Source organism: Pollicipes pollicipes, unplaced genomic scaffold (genome assembly GCF_011947565.3).
Source record: "Pollicipes pollicipes isolate AB1234 unplaced genomic scaffold, Ppol_2.1 Scaffold_4002;HRSCAF=4701_pilon_pilon_pilon, whole genome shotgun sequence".
In the NCBI taxonomy this organism is placed as follows: domain Eukaryota; kingdom Metazoa; phylum Arthropoda; class Thecostraca; order Pollicipedomorpha; family Pollicipedidae; genus Pollicipes; species Pollicipes pollicipes.
Genome location: NW_023596420.1, coordinates 26,971,063 through 26,987,074, shown reverse-complemented (window position 1 = coordinate 26,987,074; position 16,012 = coordinate 26,971,063). Strand labels below are relative to the sequence as shown.

Below are 16,012 nucleotides of genomic sequence, written 5' to 3'. Positions count from 1 at the left end.
GGTAGTGGCCTGGCATGTATCAAATAAGTCACTGAAAGTCATGCTTTGGTTATCTTTTGTCGTTGTCCCATGATCTGCCCCTGTCATAAAAAGACCATGGAATCTTTGTTTTTAACTGCAGGACGAAATATTTTGGCCAGACTGCCTGTTTTCGGTGCTCTGGATGAGCGATATATACCAGCAGCACCGTGTGAAGCATTCGTTAATTCGCAAGAATCCCACGGGAGAAATTCCCCTCATTCTCACAAAGCACACTCGGCGAATGTATTTCATTTTTGGAGGAAGATCTCTGAGGCATTAGTCATCGCAGAGCTGCCTTGTTCAGAAAATGCCAACGAAACAAGGTCACCTGGCATTAGCGGGCACACGCGTGCGATGTGGGGCCCAGGGAACTGCAATGGCTCGTGTGTCGTCGGCCAGCGCCCTGCAGCCGTGCTGCAAGTTTGTTGCATCACCACTATTCTCCTGTTGTTATTCACAGCATTCCTTAGCGGCACGGCGGCCAAGGGAGGCTGTGCGGTCTGCTGCCGTTGTGCGTCGGCGCCGCTGAAGCTGGGTTGTCCCTCCCGGCTGTTCCTCCTGACAAGCGCAAATGTCAGACGCTTATGGAGAACGCTGTTTAGAGGTCATGTGACCAGGGTCTAGGCATGGGCGCCTTTCGGTGATAAAATGGTGTCATGAGGTAAATTTTCGCAAAAAAAACGAGAAGGGTTTTACTATTTTGTCATTGAAAGATACTCGTTTAACCATGCGGGCCATCTCCATCTTTCGCAAAGGCCGGTTTGGCCGCTTTTACACCACGCATTATCCACCCATCATGTCGGATGAGACGGTCCAGCTACCTCTCCTCAGCGGGCCGCCGGCACCAGGCAGCGCACATCTCCATCAGCAGGCTACCGGCACCAGTCGGCGCACCACACCTCCACTCAGCGGACCACCGGCACCTGTCAGTAACCAGTCAGCACCCGCGTCAGCGGGCTGGAACTCGGCACCTGTCAGCACACACTTCCTCTCAGCAGGCCACCGGCACCTGTCATCGCGCACCTCCCCTCAGCGGGCCGCCGGCACATGTCAGCGCACCACACCTCCCCTCAGCAGGCCGCCGGCACCCGCCAGCGCGCAACTCCCCTCAGCGGGCTACCGGTACTAGTCAGCGGTCTTGATCAGAAGTTGCCAGGTGGCAGGGCCCTGTGTGAAAGTCGACGGAAAATAATGCATGGCGTCAGAAGCTGATTATTTCCAGACATTTATAAGTTAACATTTTGAGTTCAGCGTCATTCCATACTGCAATGGGCACCCTTCAACTCGCTTTTGCATTATTGGCTGCAGATGTGTCATTTATGCTTGCCTGCGCAAAGTTACCACATGGCCTGACCGGACTTCATCCCGGGTTTGGCTAACTTATTTTTGTTCTGGAAACTTTGATGCATTTAGTGTGCGCATTCTATCACAACAGGTTTGAATCGGCTTCAACATATCAGTTTGCGCTGATCATTCGGTATCCCGTGGTATATTTGTCGATGGGGAATACCGATCTGGTGTGCGGTGACCTCTTTAGGTCACAGTTTGTGGTACCCCGTGAAAAACCAAGAGGTGCCCTCGCTATCTTGGATGGTCCAGATAGGTGGAGATTTTAAAGACAATCGATCAGGTGGAGACTCCAATTCGTTGTGTCGCGTGTCGAAGTTTATGGGGAAATTGTAATACACGAAAACTCATAGGTGTATAAGAAAGTCTGCTGTCCTTCAATATGCTTGGGTAAGGACTTTTAAAAAAAAAATGTACTCCACCTTAATGCCGGCTCGAATGATATGTGACATGTATATTGTTTGTCGACATTTAACGGGTGACTTTTATGACACCTGGAGGTCAAACCAATCGCTGCCTCACATTACGGTCCGTAATATGTCCGTACACCTTGGGCTATCTTTGGTGTAAGTTTCATTGCAATCGAAGGGGTTGGCTAATTCTGCTAAACATGAATATCGAACTGCTGCTTGCTCCCCACCCTTTTTGTAGGGTATCCAGTGGTTTGATCTTCAGAGGTCGTAAAGGGTTACTCGATATTTGTCGACAAACATAATACTCGAGTTGTGTGTACATTCATACTAAACAGACTTATATCGATCGCAATACGTTAGGCCACCTTACTTATCTTTTATCTCGATTGACTTGATATCCGGTAACGTTTAGAGCTCATAGGTTTTGAAATGCCGTGAAAAAACGAGAAATTCCCTGGTTATCGGTGCTGCACCACACTTAAAGCTCGGGATATTCCAGTTCATGGGGTCTCGCACTGATGTTAAGGTGAAGTAATGCATTAAGCAAAACACTTGTTAGTTCAAAAGAAAATCCGCAGATAAACTCTTTTAGTATTGTGCGGGTAGAAGGCCACCCAATTCTCTTTCATAAACATACAAAATGTTACTCAAAGTACAGATGTAGCATCTAGTGGCTATCGCTCGCTGGGCTTCAAATATGTGGCTTTAGTTGTTTATTTGCAATTTATTGCACTTAAATTATGAATTGGGCATCCGGCATACACCACTTCCCTACGTCATATTTCTATCACACGAAACATCATATTTAGCCGCCACGACCTAGCTACGACTGCTACGTAAAAGCGCCACCGTCAAAAAGAAAACGCTGGCCTTGATCCGGCGGGATGACCTTGATTTATAATGTCTGTATATTCGTATGTATGTATTAAGTGTTGAGGAATCAGCGTTACGGGCCGGCGTGTCCCCTCATCGTCGTAATACAAAGTTTGAAGGTAGGGTCATGATATGTCACTCAGATATTGATCCTTTATGGTGATTTATGGTATTTAATGTCGCATCTATACCGATTGGTGTGAAACGTGCTTTTGCAACGTCAGGTACAAATGTCGATCACTCATCCAGCTTCTACTGTACCTATTTTTTTTTAGCTAGGTGTGGGAGAGAAGGGGGAGAGTCAATGTACACATCGCATGTCATATGATCATAGCTGACTGGGCATATACTCAAAATTTACCCCAGGGAAATACCATATGTTCTCCAACATCATGCCAATTTGTAAAAAAAATCCTGCAAGATCACCTAGTATCTTATGTTAACTCTGTTTGGGAGGGGGGGGGGACACTGCTGTTTTAGCCCTTCCCTTGTCTATTTCCTGATACCTACAGGCTATATGTATGCATGTCACCATGAATCATGGTATAGCTTTATCATGTCTAACATGTAACATATCATAAAGACAAAGATTAGATGCAGTTACCATGTGTTTTGGAGGGAAGGTGGGTCAGTTTTTGGGGTCATCAGGTTTTTAGTGAATTTTTAGTCAGGTTTTGCCTGTTTTCCTGTTTAGCTTTTCCTCAGATAATTGTGATCCGACACAATAGCCCAAATGAACCCCAGGCCCTCATCTATATACTCTAAAATCAACTCCCACACCCTATCCTCATACTTTTGAATCAAGAAACATGTGACTTTATACAAGAGTCAAACTTAGTGCAAATTTTATTTGACATAACATTCATATTTTTGTGTTCTATGCTTGACATGTATTTGCCACCTGTTCTTGCTTTGGTGCTTCTAGATAAATGGTAACATAATAATGGATATTTGGTAAGCAGCTGATATAGAGCCTTCCTGAGAGTTAAGGCATTTTGTTTCAAGGTGGTGGCAGGCTGCTGAAGGGACCACAAAGTTAAACTTTGCCTGTATTCAGTCACATAGGGGTTCAAATGGACATGTATGCTTCCTACTTATGGAATATGTTCTAAGGTAGATATAAGTATTGAAAATTTGTTCAGGAATCTGAATGTAAATATCAAACTGCAACTAAGCTCACATACATTAGCCAATGATATACTTAACACTTGGTCCCCATGTACTTGTGCTTATTGATATGCTCAAACTGACACTCATGGCAAAAGAGGCATGCCATGCTATACTTAAGCACTGAAAAATCCACCGTGTTGAGTAGCAAACAGGGTTGGAGAGTTCCATGTGTACTTCAAATTGTCAGAATTTAGCAAAATGTGGTGAAGGTTGGCTTTTTCATCACTCTAGAATTGTGACAAGGTCATCTCCTCCCTTTTGCTGGACCAGTCTGCTCCCTATCATTAACTTAAATTTTACCTGATATAAGTTTGCACACTTGATTTTGTTTTTTGGCTTATGGCTTAGTGATGTACTGTTATTCATATCACCTTGATTTTAATTGTTGGAGAAGTAATTTTTGTAGAACTGCCTCCCAATGTATTTTGCTGGTTCCCTGGATGGTGCACTATTTTCCAGGCCCTGACACTGCTAGTCATGCAGTGCACTGCAACCTAGGTAATTGTTGCCAGGTGCAGCAGCCTGCAAGGGTTTACAGCACTGGCTGCGTTGTTGGCAGCGCAACTGCCATGACTGGCAGCCAGCGCATGTTCCTGGTGGATGGCCAGGCAGTGTACCTGGAGGGCCTGGAGGGTGGCGGCGACATCAGCGAGGATGTGCTGCAGCAGGCACTGGTGCAGCTGGCTGATGACAGAGGGGAGGTTGAGCCAGCCAGTGATATGATTCAGGATGCACAGAGGCTGGGTAAGCCCCTCTGGCACGCACTGCCTGACTGGGTGATCAAGTTTGCCATTTGCTTTGCAATAGCATTCCCTGCTGATGTGTGCTTTTCAGGTATTTTATAAGTTATTTAATTGACTGTGGAATGATGGGAGCTGTGCCAGAGTGTCCAGAGTTTGCTAGATCTACAGAGCAAGCATGCAGTATTAACCCTGGATCCATGGACCACACCCATGTTCACCGCATGGATGTCATGAATGGCATAATGGCATAATGGCACAGACATAGTGGTTGCTGAGCCTGTGTTTGTGGTGTGTCAGCAGAGGTGGGGGACGAGGAACCGCTGGAGGAGGATGGGGAGGGCGTGCTGGCCGTGCTACAGGATGAGGCCGGCCAGCAGCAAACAGTGCACCTCACGCCCAGCCAGGCCGCCGCGCTCGGCATCGACTACCAGCAGCTGCTGGCCGCCGCTGCAGCGCCCATCGATACGGTACGGGAGCCGACTCCACGTTGACCAGCGGGCGCAACATCCGCCTGGCTACTGTTGCCAACAGGCGGCCCAGGCGCCGCGGGATCTCGCTGTGTTGCTACAAATAGGCCTCAGGTCGGATGCTGTGTTTACGGTTGCGTGACCCGCAGGAGGTGGCCGATTTGGGGCCGGAGCCTGTGCGGGAGCGGCGGCCGTCGGTCGGCGAGCGGAGCACCGCCCAGGAGGTGGCCTCGCTCGCCTCCTCCGTCGTGCTGGACCTCAACGAGCAGCCAAGCCTGGTGGACCAGTCGGTGGGCGGTCACAAGGTGGGCGCTGGGCTTGGGCTGCCCAGCGGCTGAGGCCGTGTGATCCGGTGGCGCCGCCGGCCCTTGTGTGCTGCCTGACCGTCATCAGACGGCGCTCTACGGGCCAGCGCAGCCCCCCGCTGGCTGCTTTCCTGGCTCGCTCCGGAGGTCCATTGTGGCCTGCCAGCGGGGTGGACGCAACTTGGGCCGGGGCATCACTGGCGACAGGGTCGTACAGTGCCCGCCTTGCCACGCCTTACAGCTCGTACAGTGTAGGCTGTGCCTCGATCGGCCGATTCTCGATTGTGTTCCAGCATGAAGTAGCGGCGGCTGGCCGATGAGGCAGGCAGGCGCCCGGTGTTGCCGGCGGGAAAGCCTCGTGTCTGCGGTAACTACGCCGATCTCCTGGTGGCCAGGTGACGTACACGTTCGAGGTCGTTGACGACAAGGACGCGGCGCCAGTGGACGCTGACCGGCCCGTCGGCATGCCCGGCCTGCTGGCCAAGACGCGCGAGATCATGACGCCGCGCGTGCGTGCCGGTGATGCGCGTCAGATTCAGCAGCAGATCCACAGGACGGCTGCACAGGTGAGCCCGTCAGATCCAGCAGCAGATCCACAGGATGGCTGCACAGGTGAGCCCGTCAGATCCAGCAGCAGATCCACAGGATGGCTGCACAGGTGAGCCAGTCAGATCCAGCAGCAGATCCACAGGATGGCTGCACAGGTGAGCCAGTCAGATCCAGCAGCAGATCCACAGGATGGCTGCACAGGTGAGCCAGTCAGATCCAGCAGCAGATCCACAGGATGGCTGCACAGGTGAGCCAGTCAGATCCAGCAGCAGATCCACAGGATGGCTGCACAGGTGAGCCCGTCAGATCCAGCAGCAGATCCACATGACGGTTGTGCAGGTGAGCCTTTCAGATCCAGCAGCAGATCCACAGGATGGCTGCACTGGTGAGCCTATCAGATTCAGCAGCAGATCCACAGGGTGGCTGTGCAGGTGAGTCCATCAGATCCAGCGGTAGATCCACAGGATGGCTGCACTGGTGAGCCTATCAGATTCAGCAGCAGATCCACAGGGTGGCTGTGCAGGTGAGTCCATCAGATCCAGCGGTAAATCCACAGGACGGCTACGCAATTGAGCACATCAGATTCAGCAGCAGCAAAGCTAAAATGTGGTGGACGTTCGCCACATAGCGCGGTGGGCAGTGTGGTTGCTGATTGGTGTGGTATGATTGTCATAGCATCAGTCGTGTTGGCCTATATGTGGCGTATTGATGCCGTCCTGACATTGCGGGAGTGAAGCAACTGTGTTTCCCTACATTCTTTCCCTACTGTGTTTCCCTACAGTATGTTGTTCAAAGCATTACCCAACGAGCGCCGTCGTGGGTTTATTGTGTTGGCGGCTGTATGTCGGGCTGTAGCCCCGTGCTGGCGGCTGTATGTCGGGCTGTAGCCCCGTGCTGGCGGCTGTATGTCGGGCTGTAGCCCTGTGCTGGTGGCTGTATGTCGGGCTGCAGTTCAACACTGGCGGCTGTATGTCGGGCTGTAGCCCCGTGCTGGCGGCTGTATGTCGGGCTGCAGTTCAACACTGGCGGCTGTATGTCGGGCTGTAACCCCGTGCCGCCGATGGCCAGGTGCTGCGGACCACCACACCGTCGGCGCCGGTGCCCAGGGACCCAGTGACTGGGGGATACCTTTCGGCGGCTAAGGTCAAGCGGGGACCGGTGTACAACACGGGGCCGAACGCTGTGAAGAGCAAGAACAAGACAGTCATCAACACGGCCAGCTCTGTGCAGGAGGTGAGGCAGACTCCGCCGGCCGGCTCCAGAGACGCAGCCGGCCGAACAGACCAGCGTCACGGCAATGGAAGGCATTGGCCACCTGGTTTCCACCTGTCGTACATGTATAACCCCCGTGTGTGGAATGTCATGGCCGTGTATGCGTGTGGGCGCCTGGTCCGATGTGATCCATGTGGCCCCGCGGATGTCCTTGGTCAGCTGACGACGTGGCCCCGCGTCAGCGACCCGCACCCGGACGCGTCTGACCCGTCCCTACCCCTCTGGGTGTGGACAGAAGACGACGAGCGCAGCGGCGGCGGCGACTGCAACTGGGACTGCGGCCGGGACTGCGGCTGCGGCTGCGGCTACGGGTGCGACTGCGACTGTGACTGCAAATGCGGCTGCAGCCGGCGGCGCGCCCTCCTCGACGCCTCAGCCCGACGAGGATGACGATGACCTGCCGGTGATCCTGACGCCGATGAACGGCGAGGAGCAGCTGCCGGACTTCATCGAGCCGCGACCGGGCCTGCGCATCCTGGTGCGACCGCTGGAGGCGTCCGAGGACGGCGGCGGCGGCGGCGGCGGCGGCGGCGGAGGCGGAGCAGCGCCGTGCTCACGGCCGCCCGGCTCCAGCAACAACCCCATCCAGCTAGTCCAGCAAGGCAACACGTTCAAGTCGCTACAGCCACTGAGCGCCGAGCAGCTGAAGCAGATCGCCGCCGTGCTCCAGCAGAGCAGGCTAAACGTGCCGAGTCACGCGCGCAACAGCCTGTACGACGCCGACACAAACACGCGCGTCGTGTACAGGTAAATCGCGCACGCGACATGCCGCACGTACAAATCCTGCTCAGCCTGTGGCACGAGTGCGCGAATTTCTGTTCTGTTGTTGCAGTCGCTAGCAAATAGGCTGCCACGGTAGATGATAACATCGGGGCGCCGCCCTTGGGCGCACTGAAATCGAGTCTGCAATTTGCAGCACGGAAACCTCTCTCATTGGCCCACTGAAATAGAGTCGACTGTGACGCATCTGGTCCCTGACGCCGGCCCTGTTGTCTTCCCTCTGGCGGCGGCGCCTGACGTATGTTGACGCTGCGGCCGGCCGCTGCCACAGGGTGGTGTATCCGGACGACGTGGGTCGGGCCGGCGGTGGCCGGGGCCGCGGCAGGGGCCGGCCCAGAGGCGCCGGCCGACCGCGCAGAACGGTCGACGACGCCGACGCCGACTGGTGGCCAGAGATGACGAGGGTACGCACGCCACCGGAGGCCAGAGATGACGAGGGTACGCACGCCACCGGAGGCCAGAGATGACTTGCGTACACACGCCGCCGGAGGCCAGAGATGACGAGGGTACACACGCCACTGGAGGCCAGAGATGACTTGCGTACACACGCCACCGGAAGCCAGAGATGATGACGAGGGTACGCACGCCACCAGACGCCAGAAATGACGAGGGTACGCACGCCACCGGAGGCCAGAGATGACTAGGGTACACACGCCCCCGGAGGCGTGCGTACCAGATGACGAGGGTACCCACGCCACTGGAGGCCAGAGATGACTTGCGTACACAGGCCACCGGAGGCCAGAGATGACGAGGGTACACACGCCACCGGAGGCCAGAGATGATGAGGGCACCCACGCCTCGGGAGGCCAGAGATGACTTGCGTACACACGCCACCGGAGGCCAGAGATGGCGAGGGTACGCACGCCACCGGAGGCCAGAGATGACGAGGGAACACACGCCCCCGGAGGCGTGCGTACCAGATGACGAGGGTACACACGCCCCCGGAGGCGTGCGTACCAGATGACGAGGGTACGCACGCCCCCGGAGGCCGGGCTCTGTCCGCTGATGCGCCAGCGCCCCTGCCGGCTCAAGCCAAACAGCCAACAGCCCCGGCCGCCAGCTGACCGGCGGCGAGCGGCCGGAGCTGAAGGCGGGCTCGCCACGTGTTCGCGAAACGCGCGATCGGGTGATGTCAACACAGCTGTGCTGTGTCATGTAGCAGAATGATGGCTTCAACGCGTTTGCTGGTTGCCTATTGTTGGAGCTGTTCTGGACGTTTCACACATGTTAATTTGCCGGTTTTTTTTACCTCAGGCTGAGAAAGCGGAGAGGAAGCGTTCCGCGACGAAAACCCGAACTGGTCGCTTGTCGAAGCCGCCGAAGCACATGGTGAAAGACTACAGACACATCCACCGGTTAGACTGCTCTCGCTCTCGCTGTACGCTGACTCGACGCTGTGCTGCGCAGCCATCCGCCCCGCAGGTGCCCTGGCTAACCAGCCCTGTGGGCTGTCTGATTGGGAGATGACACGCCAGGTCGAGGTGCGTGCGTGCGATGCGAAGTTTGCCCGCGCCTCGCGGACTGTCACAGTGGCGGTGCTGGAGTCTTGCACGATTGCGCCGGACAGGCTCCAGTGCGGGCACGGGGGATCGGCCGCCAGCGATCTGTGCGGGGTCCGGGTCAGCCGCGGCAGGGCAACGCGGCCGGGCGGCGCGCCCTGACCGGACGGAGAGCCGTCGGCACGGCGCGGACGGCCGCGCGGTCCTGGCCGGTAACGTTCGGCCGCCGCTCGCAGGCTGGACTTCAACTCGCCGGACCTGGACGACTCTGACGGCGGCTACTCGGACTGGGAGGATGGCGACGCTGCCAACCGGGACCGGGATGGAGCTGACACCGGCGGCGGTGAGCGGCGCGGCGTCCGGAGCCGGGACTGGGACGGGACTGGGATCCGGCTCCGGACCCGCGCCCGGACCCGGACCCGGACCCGGACCCAAGCCGGACGCGGACCGGACCTGGGACCGGGACAGGGAAGGGCCTCACACCGGTAGCGGTGAGCTGCTTCCGGCCGAGAAACGGACCGGGAACGGCGACTGGACCAACACTGGCCCGTCCAGTCCCAGGCCGAATCCCACGGCAGCGGGCCCGTGTATTCTCCAGCTTGTCACCAAGCACCCATGAGCGCAACAAGTAATGTTTGAACAGGCGTCGGACAAGTGTGCAGTTAACTGAAGAAGGTAGGAAACTTGCACTGTCTGCTCTTGGGGATAAGTCGATGTGTCCTTATATATGATCATCAACGACGTGTCCTTATATATCATCATCATTATATCATCATCATCATATAGCATCATCATCGTCCTGCAAGTCGACGTAATTGTTGGGATTCCCGGTCTCCTGGACTCTCCTTGGCCAGGCGCAGGACTCAGCCCCGTCCTCGGACACGCCTGGCAAGGTCCCGTCCTCGTCCTCGGACATAACAGGCACGGTTCCGTCCCCGTCCGCAGACAAACCTGGCACGGTCCCGTCCCCGTCCTCGAACACACCTGGCACGGTCCTATTCCCGTCCTCTGACAAACCTGGCACGGTCCCGTCCCCGTCTTAAGACGCACCGGGCACCGTCCCGTCCCCGTCCGCAGACACACCTGGCACGGTCCCATCCCTGTCTTCGAGCACGCCTGGGACGGTCCTATCCCCGTCCTCGGACACACCTGGCACGGTCCTATCCCCGTCCTCGGACACACCTGGCACGGTCCCATCCCGTCTTTAGACGCACCTGGCACGGTCCCATCCCCGTCCTCGGGCACACCTGACTGACTCCTGCGCTCCGTCGGCAGGCGGGTCAGCAGCCGGTGAGGGCGATGAGGAGCGGTCGGCGTCGATTCTGAAGCCCAAGCGGCAGCTGCCGCAGACCATGCGGGACCGCTTCACCTGCCTCACCTGCGGCGCGCTCTGCATCGGCTACATCCGACTGGAGGGCCACTTCCGCAAGTTCCCGGACCACGAGCGACCCGGTGAGACGGCTGGCGCCGGCCGAACACGGCCAGGCGGCGGCCAGGGGTCGTCGCGGCCGCCCACCTCCAGCCGGCTGGCGGTGGCCAGGTGGCGTTTGCTTCAGCTGAGAGGGTGTGCTGGAGCAGCGCGGGTTTTTTGGTGTTGGCGTTTGACATAAATCTAAACTAAAAAACCGGAGTCCGAGGCGGCATCCGAATCCTGGTGTTTTGAATTCGCGCCCAAGTCCGTCCATCACGTACGTCATAGTCCGATTTCATCGGTTTCTCTGCAGGCGAGTCCTAGTTGGGAGGGCGGGTTTCTTAGCGTCCGCGTCCGCCGCTGAGTTTGTCCTTTACACAGCAGATGGGTCATTGTCCTGGGGTATTGAGCCCAAGTCCATGGCCGAGTTCGCCAGCTCCGTACAGATTGGTCATCGTCCTGGGATATTGAGCTCAAGTCCGTGGCCGAGTTCGCCAGCTCCGTACTCTGGCGTACTATTCGGTAGTATTGTATTGCATGAGGGATGATTATGTATTGGATGAGGGATAACCACCGTATCGGATGAAGGTCCTAACGGCATCTAGCCTACCCCATCAGCCATTGTAACGCGGCCTGCGGAACCCACCTCGTGCGGACTTATCAAACGTTCTGTATTCACAACGATCGTCTGCGGTTACTATCTCTATCACATGTCTTCTTGTCTGTCTGCCCATCTGTCGGTCAGTATTGATTTAGCCAGGGAGGGACACATCACTGCACAGATGCTGTGAAATTTGCGCATGCGTCGGACTCAGCCTTCGTAACGAACCACGATATGAACTCACGGCCGTCTGAAGCCGATGTCGGTTACGGTGTCATTGGGATGGAGCAGGGAGGTTTAGCACGAAGCAGGAAGGAATTTTTTACCTCTGTAGGAGAAACCATATATGACGTAGCCAACTGCATATGTAAGATGCCTTTGTATGAGAAGCCATGTGCATATGTAAGATAATTATGGTTTTGAGTTGCCTTGAAAGAAATGAGTTACACAAAGGCCCAGCCTCCGAAAGCATGTAGCAAGCATACCGCTCAGGTTTTCCGAGCAACGACGAATATAGCATTCCCCCACGGAGGGGCTGTCAGTTTGTGCATACACTGAAATCACAGAAAATAATAAAGACACGCCGCGTGTCATTGTGCTGTGAACCATTGGTGTGGCTGAGGCAGTGCTATACCAATCCCATCGGCTGTCTGTCTTGTCGCACAGCGAAGCATAACGAACTACAAATGAATCGCAAACGTTCGATGTCGCTGCACATGGGGGGATGTATGAGCGTTAAACAGCCATGGAAACTCAACGACCTAGTCAAGAAGTGCCGCGGGTGTCGTGATGCAAGGGGGTTTACACTATGTACCGGCGATTTCGCAGGAAGTCAGTCCAAATCCCGGGGTGTGGGGATAATTTGACATCTGCCCCTCCGTTCACCTGGTATCGTTGAATCACTAGTCAACGTTGCCTCGCCGCCAGTGAAGCTGCTGGCGCCAGCAGTGCCGAGGCCACCCTTTTGGCGTCGTCGGTTTATCCTGTTAAAATCTCTCACTATACGGTATACCTGTCGCATTAGCTTGAGTAGTGGTGATTTTTTTAGTTTGAGCTCAGGCTCGAGCTTAATTTCTAGTTCGCGTTCACGTTCCCGGTTTTGAGAATCTTTGAGTCTCTGCTTGATTCACATCGCAGCCTGAACCAGAGTCCACTGTTTTTGGTGATCCACTGGGTCGGAGTGCATATTTATCAGAGCCTGAGTACGATTTATCCGGAAAAGAATTCACCTCAGTTTAGTCTGAGGCCCATAAAGAACTTGGGTCCCGAAAAGCCTCCGAAGCCGGCTTGTCTCGGCATCATGCCTTCCCGTTACCCTGTTTGTATCTAAATTTGGCCATGCAGGCATCCGTGGGTACTACCATTCCCGATGCGACCTGGTCCAATCAGGATTTAAGAGTTCGCAAAATAGTTCTGTTTTTATGATGTCTGGCAAGGCGTGGACATTTTTCTCACAAATGATCAGGAGTCCGTGGCATGTCAAGGCGTCTGGCCTGAACAGTCTATTCACTCCACGCAGTAATCGTGTTATGCCCTTCTATGGATGTGTAAATTCAGTAAAGTATGTTTATTTCACCGCGCCACCAAAACATAAAACGATGTGCCGTACTGGAGCTCGGTCATGGGTAGTGCTGCACCAACCTGGAATAACCTGTATTCCCACTCACGGCTTGCGCTGCGCCCGCCTGGAGTAACCAGTGCGCCCGTTCTGCAGTGTACACGCCAGTGAAGTCCGCCCAGAAGGCACCGACCAGAACACGTGAGTGTGGCGAGCGTGTCCTGCGCCGCCGGCTGAGCGCCGGCTAGACCAGCTCAGCCGGGGGCGTGTCAGGTAGTGCTCCGGACGGGACGGGACGGGACAGGACGGGACGGGACGGGACGGGACGGGACGGGACGGGACGGGACGGGACGGGACGGGACGGGACGGGACGGGACGGGACGGGACGGGACGGGACGGGACGGGACGGGACGGGACGGGACGGGACCGCCCTCACGTGCTGGTGCCTGCTCGCGGTGATCCACTCATCGCTACCAGGCTCACCTGTGCAGTCAATCCCAGTTCAACCGGATCAAATCCAGTTTGAACGCCGTCACTCCGTCTCGAAGGGGCCTCTGGATGCCTACGGGTGGTGGCAAAATGCCGCAAAACATACTTTCAATGCTCATGAAAGATGTGTGGCATCTGGACAAATGCGTTGTGTACATTTCTCTGCGAATGCTTTCTGTTGGATTTAAAATTGATTCTGGATGGTTTACATGGGTGGCTTCGGGTTTGGGTTTTGGGATCGATTATTATCACAGTAACATCGGTTGCTGAGTTATGATGGCACTGTCAGGAGGCTGGAATCTAAACTCTGTTTCGCCCTAAGCAGTTGTGTGACAAGGCTAGAGGCGTTCGACGTCTTCCATGTGAGGCTGCGGTTAAGCAGTGCAGTGTTGACCCTCGGTGCGGCCGTCTAACCTCGAGCCGGTGTCGGCGCCGGGTTGACCGCGACAGCAGGCAGAAGGGGTGGCCGACAGCGCCGGACAGACGACAAGGCGACTGTCACACTGCTCCGGCCGCCTTCCAAGCGGCCCCGGCTGGAGCCGGACCCGGTGAGTTCGTCACCCCGCCGGCCATAGCGCCCCTGCCGCGCCTTGGCCCGTGTAGGCGCTGGGCGCGCATGCTTTCCTTTGGCGTTTCCTCGACATTGGTTGTACTGTCTAGCCAAAGGTAAATGAAATCGGAGCGAAGTGGGCACTTGTCCTCAGTAGTCAGGAACATGATACCGAAGTTTCGGTCACGTACATCTTGGAAGTATTGAAAAAAATGGTTCTCTTACGCTGGCCGAATTATGACTTCTAACCGGCGCCAGGCGTGACTGGTTTATTTTGTGGGTTTCTTTCGTAACTCATTTTGTTTCCGCCATTGATTCATAAGCGTTCTTCTGTGCAAGGACGCTCGAACAAAACGTTATGCCAAGCGACCCACTGGGTGTGGCTGGTGGCTGAGCGGTGGTCAAGCCGTAACCGCCTCGCCTCTCCTCTCCCCTGCAGGAGGACGACGAGCACACACCGCCGATGACGTCCGACCAGCTGCTGGCCACACTGGCGGTGCAGTCTGGCGGCAGCATCGAGAGGCTCTGTGACAGCATGCTGGCCGTGGTGGCCAGGTTCCGCGAGCACGTGCGGACGGCGCTGTGCGCCGCCGACGGCCAGCAGAGCGGCGGCGTCCTGCTGACGGTGAGGCCGGCTGTGACGTGCCAGCTGCGCACTGTCGCTGACGGTGAGGCCGGCTGTGGTGTGACCGCGGCGCAAACTGTCGCTGACGGTGGGGCCGGCTGTGATGCGACAGCTGCGCACTGTCGCTGACGGTGAGACCGGCTGTGATGTGACAGCGGCGCAAACTGTCGCTGACGGTGAGGCCGGCTGTGATGTGACAGCGGCGCAAACTGTCGCTGACGGTGAGGCCGGCTGTGATGCGACAGCTGCGCACTGTCGCTGACGGTGAGGCCGGCTGTTATGTGACAGCGGCGCAAACTGTTGCTGACGGTGAGACCGGCTGTGGCGTGCACTTGTGCAAACTGTCGCCACCCGCTCCTGACGCGTGCCGTCCTGCTACAAACACGACATGGACTTAAGCGTCATCAGGGGTCGGTATGTACGCTGCGGAAGCTCAACGTAAAAATGGGCTGCCATTGGCCAAATCAAGTGTGTGGTGAGCAGTTTCCGACGGACGGGCTTGCTTTCATGGGCTTGCTTTCATGGGCTTCATGGGCTTCAATGGGCTTGCTTTCAGATGGACGCCGACAAGTCAGCTCTGACGGGACTCCCGACCGGCGAGTACGCGCTGCGGTCGAGCGCGCAGCCGACGCCCGACACGGGCCAGTCCACGGTCGGCCCGGCGGAGGCGGTCGTGCTGGACGCGGGGCCGCGCGTGGCCGCGGCGCCCGTCGCCGAGGCCGAGCAGCGGCCCAGCACGCCCGGGCGCGCCGCCGCAGACGTCCTGGACGAGTTCGTCGGCGGCCTGGTGGACGCGGCTGGCTACGCGTTCGCGGCGGACGGTGGTGTCGACCCTCCGGCTGCGGGAAAGCTGGACGGGAGCTCGGTGGCCGGTCTGGAGACGGCGCAGGCCGAGCTGAACCTGACAGGCGCGATGGGCGGCGCCAGCGCGCCTCTGCTCGGACCGCGGCCGTAGGCTGGGCGCTACACGCCGCCACTGCGCCCGCACCCGTCACATCATCCCCGGCTGCGCGGATGGCTACTGCACTGCTGCAGTTACTGCAGCCGGATCGCCCGGCTGTGCTGAGACTGGCCACGACAAGGGCCGTTGTGGTGTGTGTTCATGTTGCCTCAGTCGCGCTCCGCCCATCGCGTATTTTTACAGCGAGTTACAGTACAAGCCATGCCACGTTATTGCTGTGCGCCAAATATATATGCTTTAGTATGCACTGAGTGTTTACCAGTCGCATGCCCTTATTGCCTCCCATGATGAACATTGTCAAGTGTGGGCACCGCCCGGTCGTACGTAGTAATAGTTGCGAAGCGTCTGCACTTTGCGTGGTGACCGATTATCCTGTGG

The 16,012-nt window shown here is 56.6% G+C and overlaps 1 protein-coding gene across 1 annotated transcript; it reads left to right on the top strand.

Annotated features, from left to right (window-relative positions):
- The first annotated feature begins 2,669 nt into the window (after positions 1-2,669).
- On the top strand, positions 2,670-15,628 carry LOC119094302 (uncharacterized). Its single transcript, XM_037217376.1, has 15 exons — positions 2,670-2,773; positions 4,384-4,568; positions 4,868-4,974; positions 5,184-5,339; positions 5,735-5,905; positions 6,957-7,121; positions 7,396-7,666; positions 7,754-7,907; positions 9,676-9,782; positions 10,715-10,891; positions 13,166-13,210; positions 13,949-14,046; positions 14,488-14,673; positions 15,230-15,365; positions 15,432-15,628. The coding sequence occupies exons 2-15, from the start codon at positions 4,394-4,396 to the stop codon at positions 15,626-15,628; spliced, it is 2,145 nt and encodes a 714-aa protein (XP_037073271.1). The 5' UTR covers positions 2,670-2,773; positions 4,384-4,393.
- The last annotated feature ends 384 nt before the right edge of the window (positions 15,629-16,012 follow it).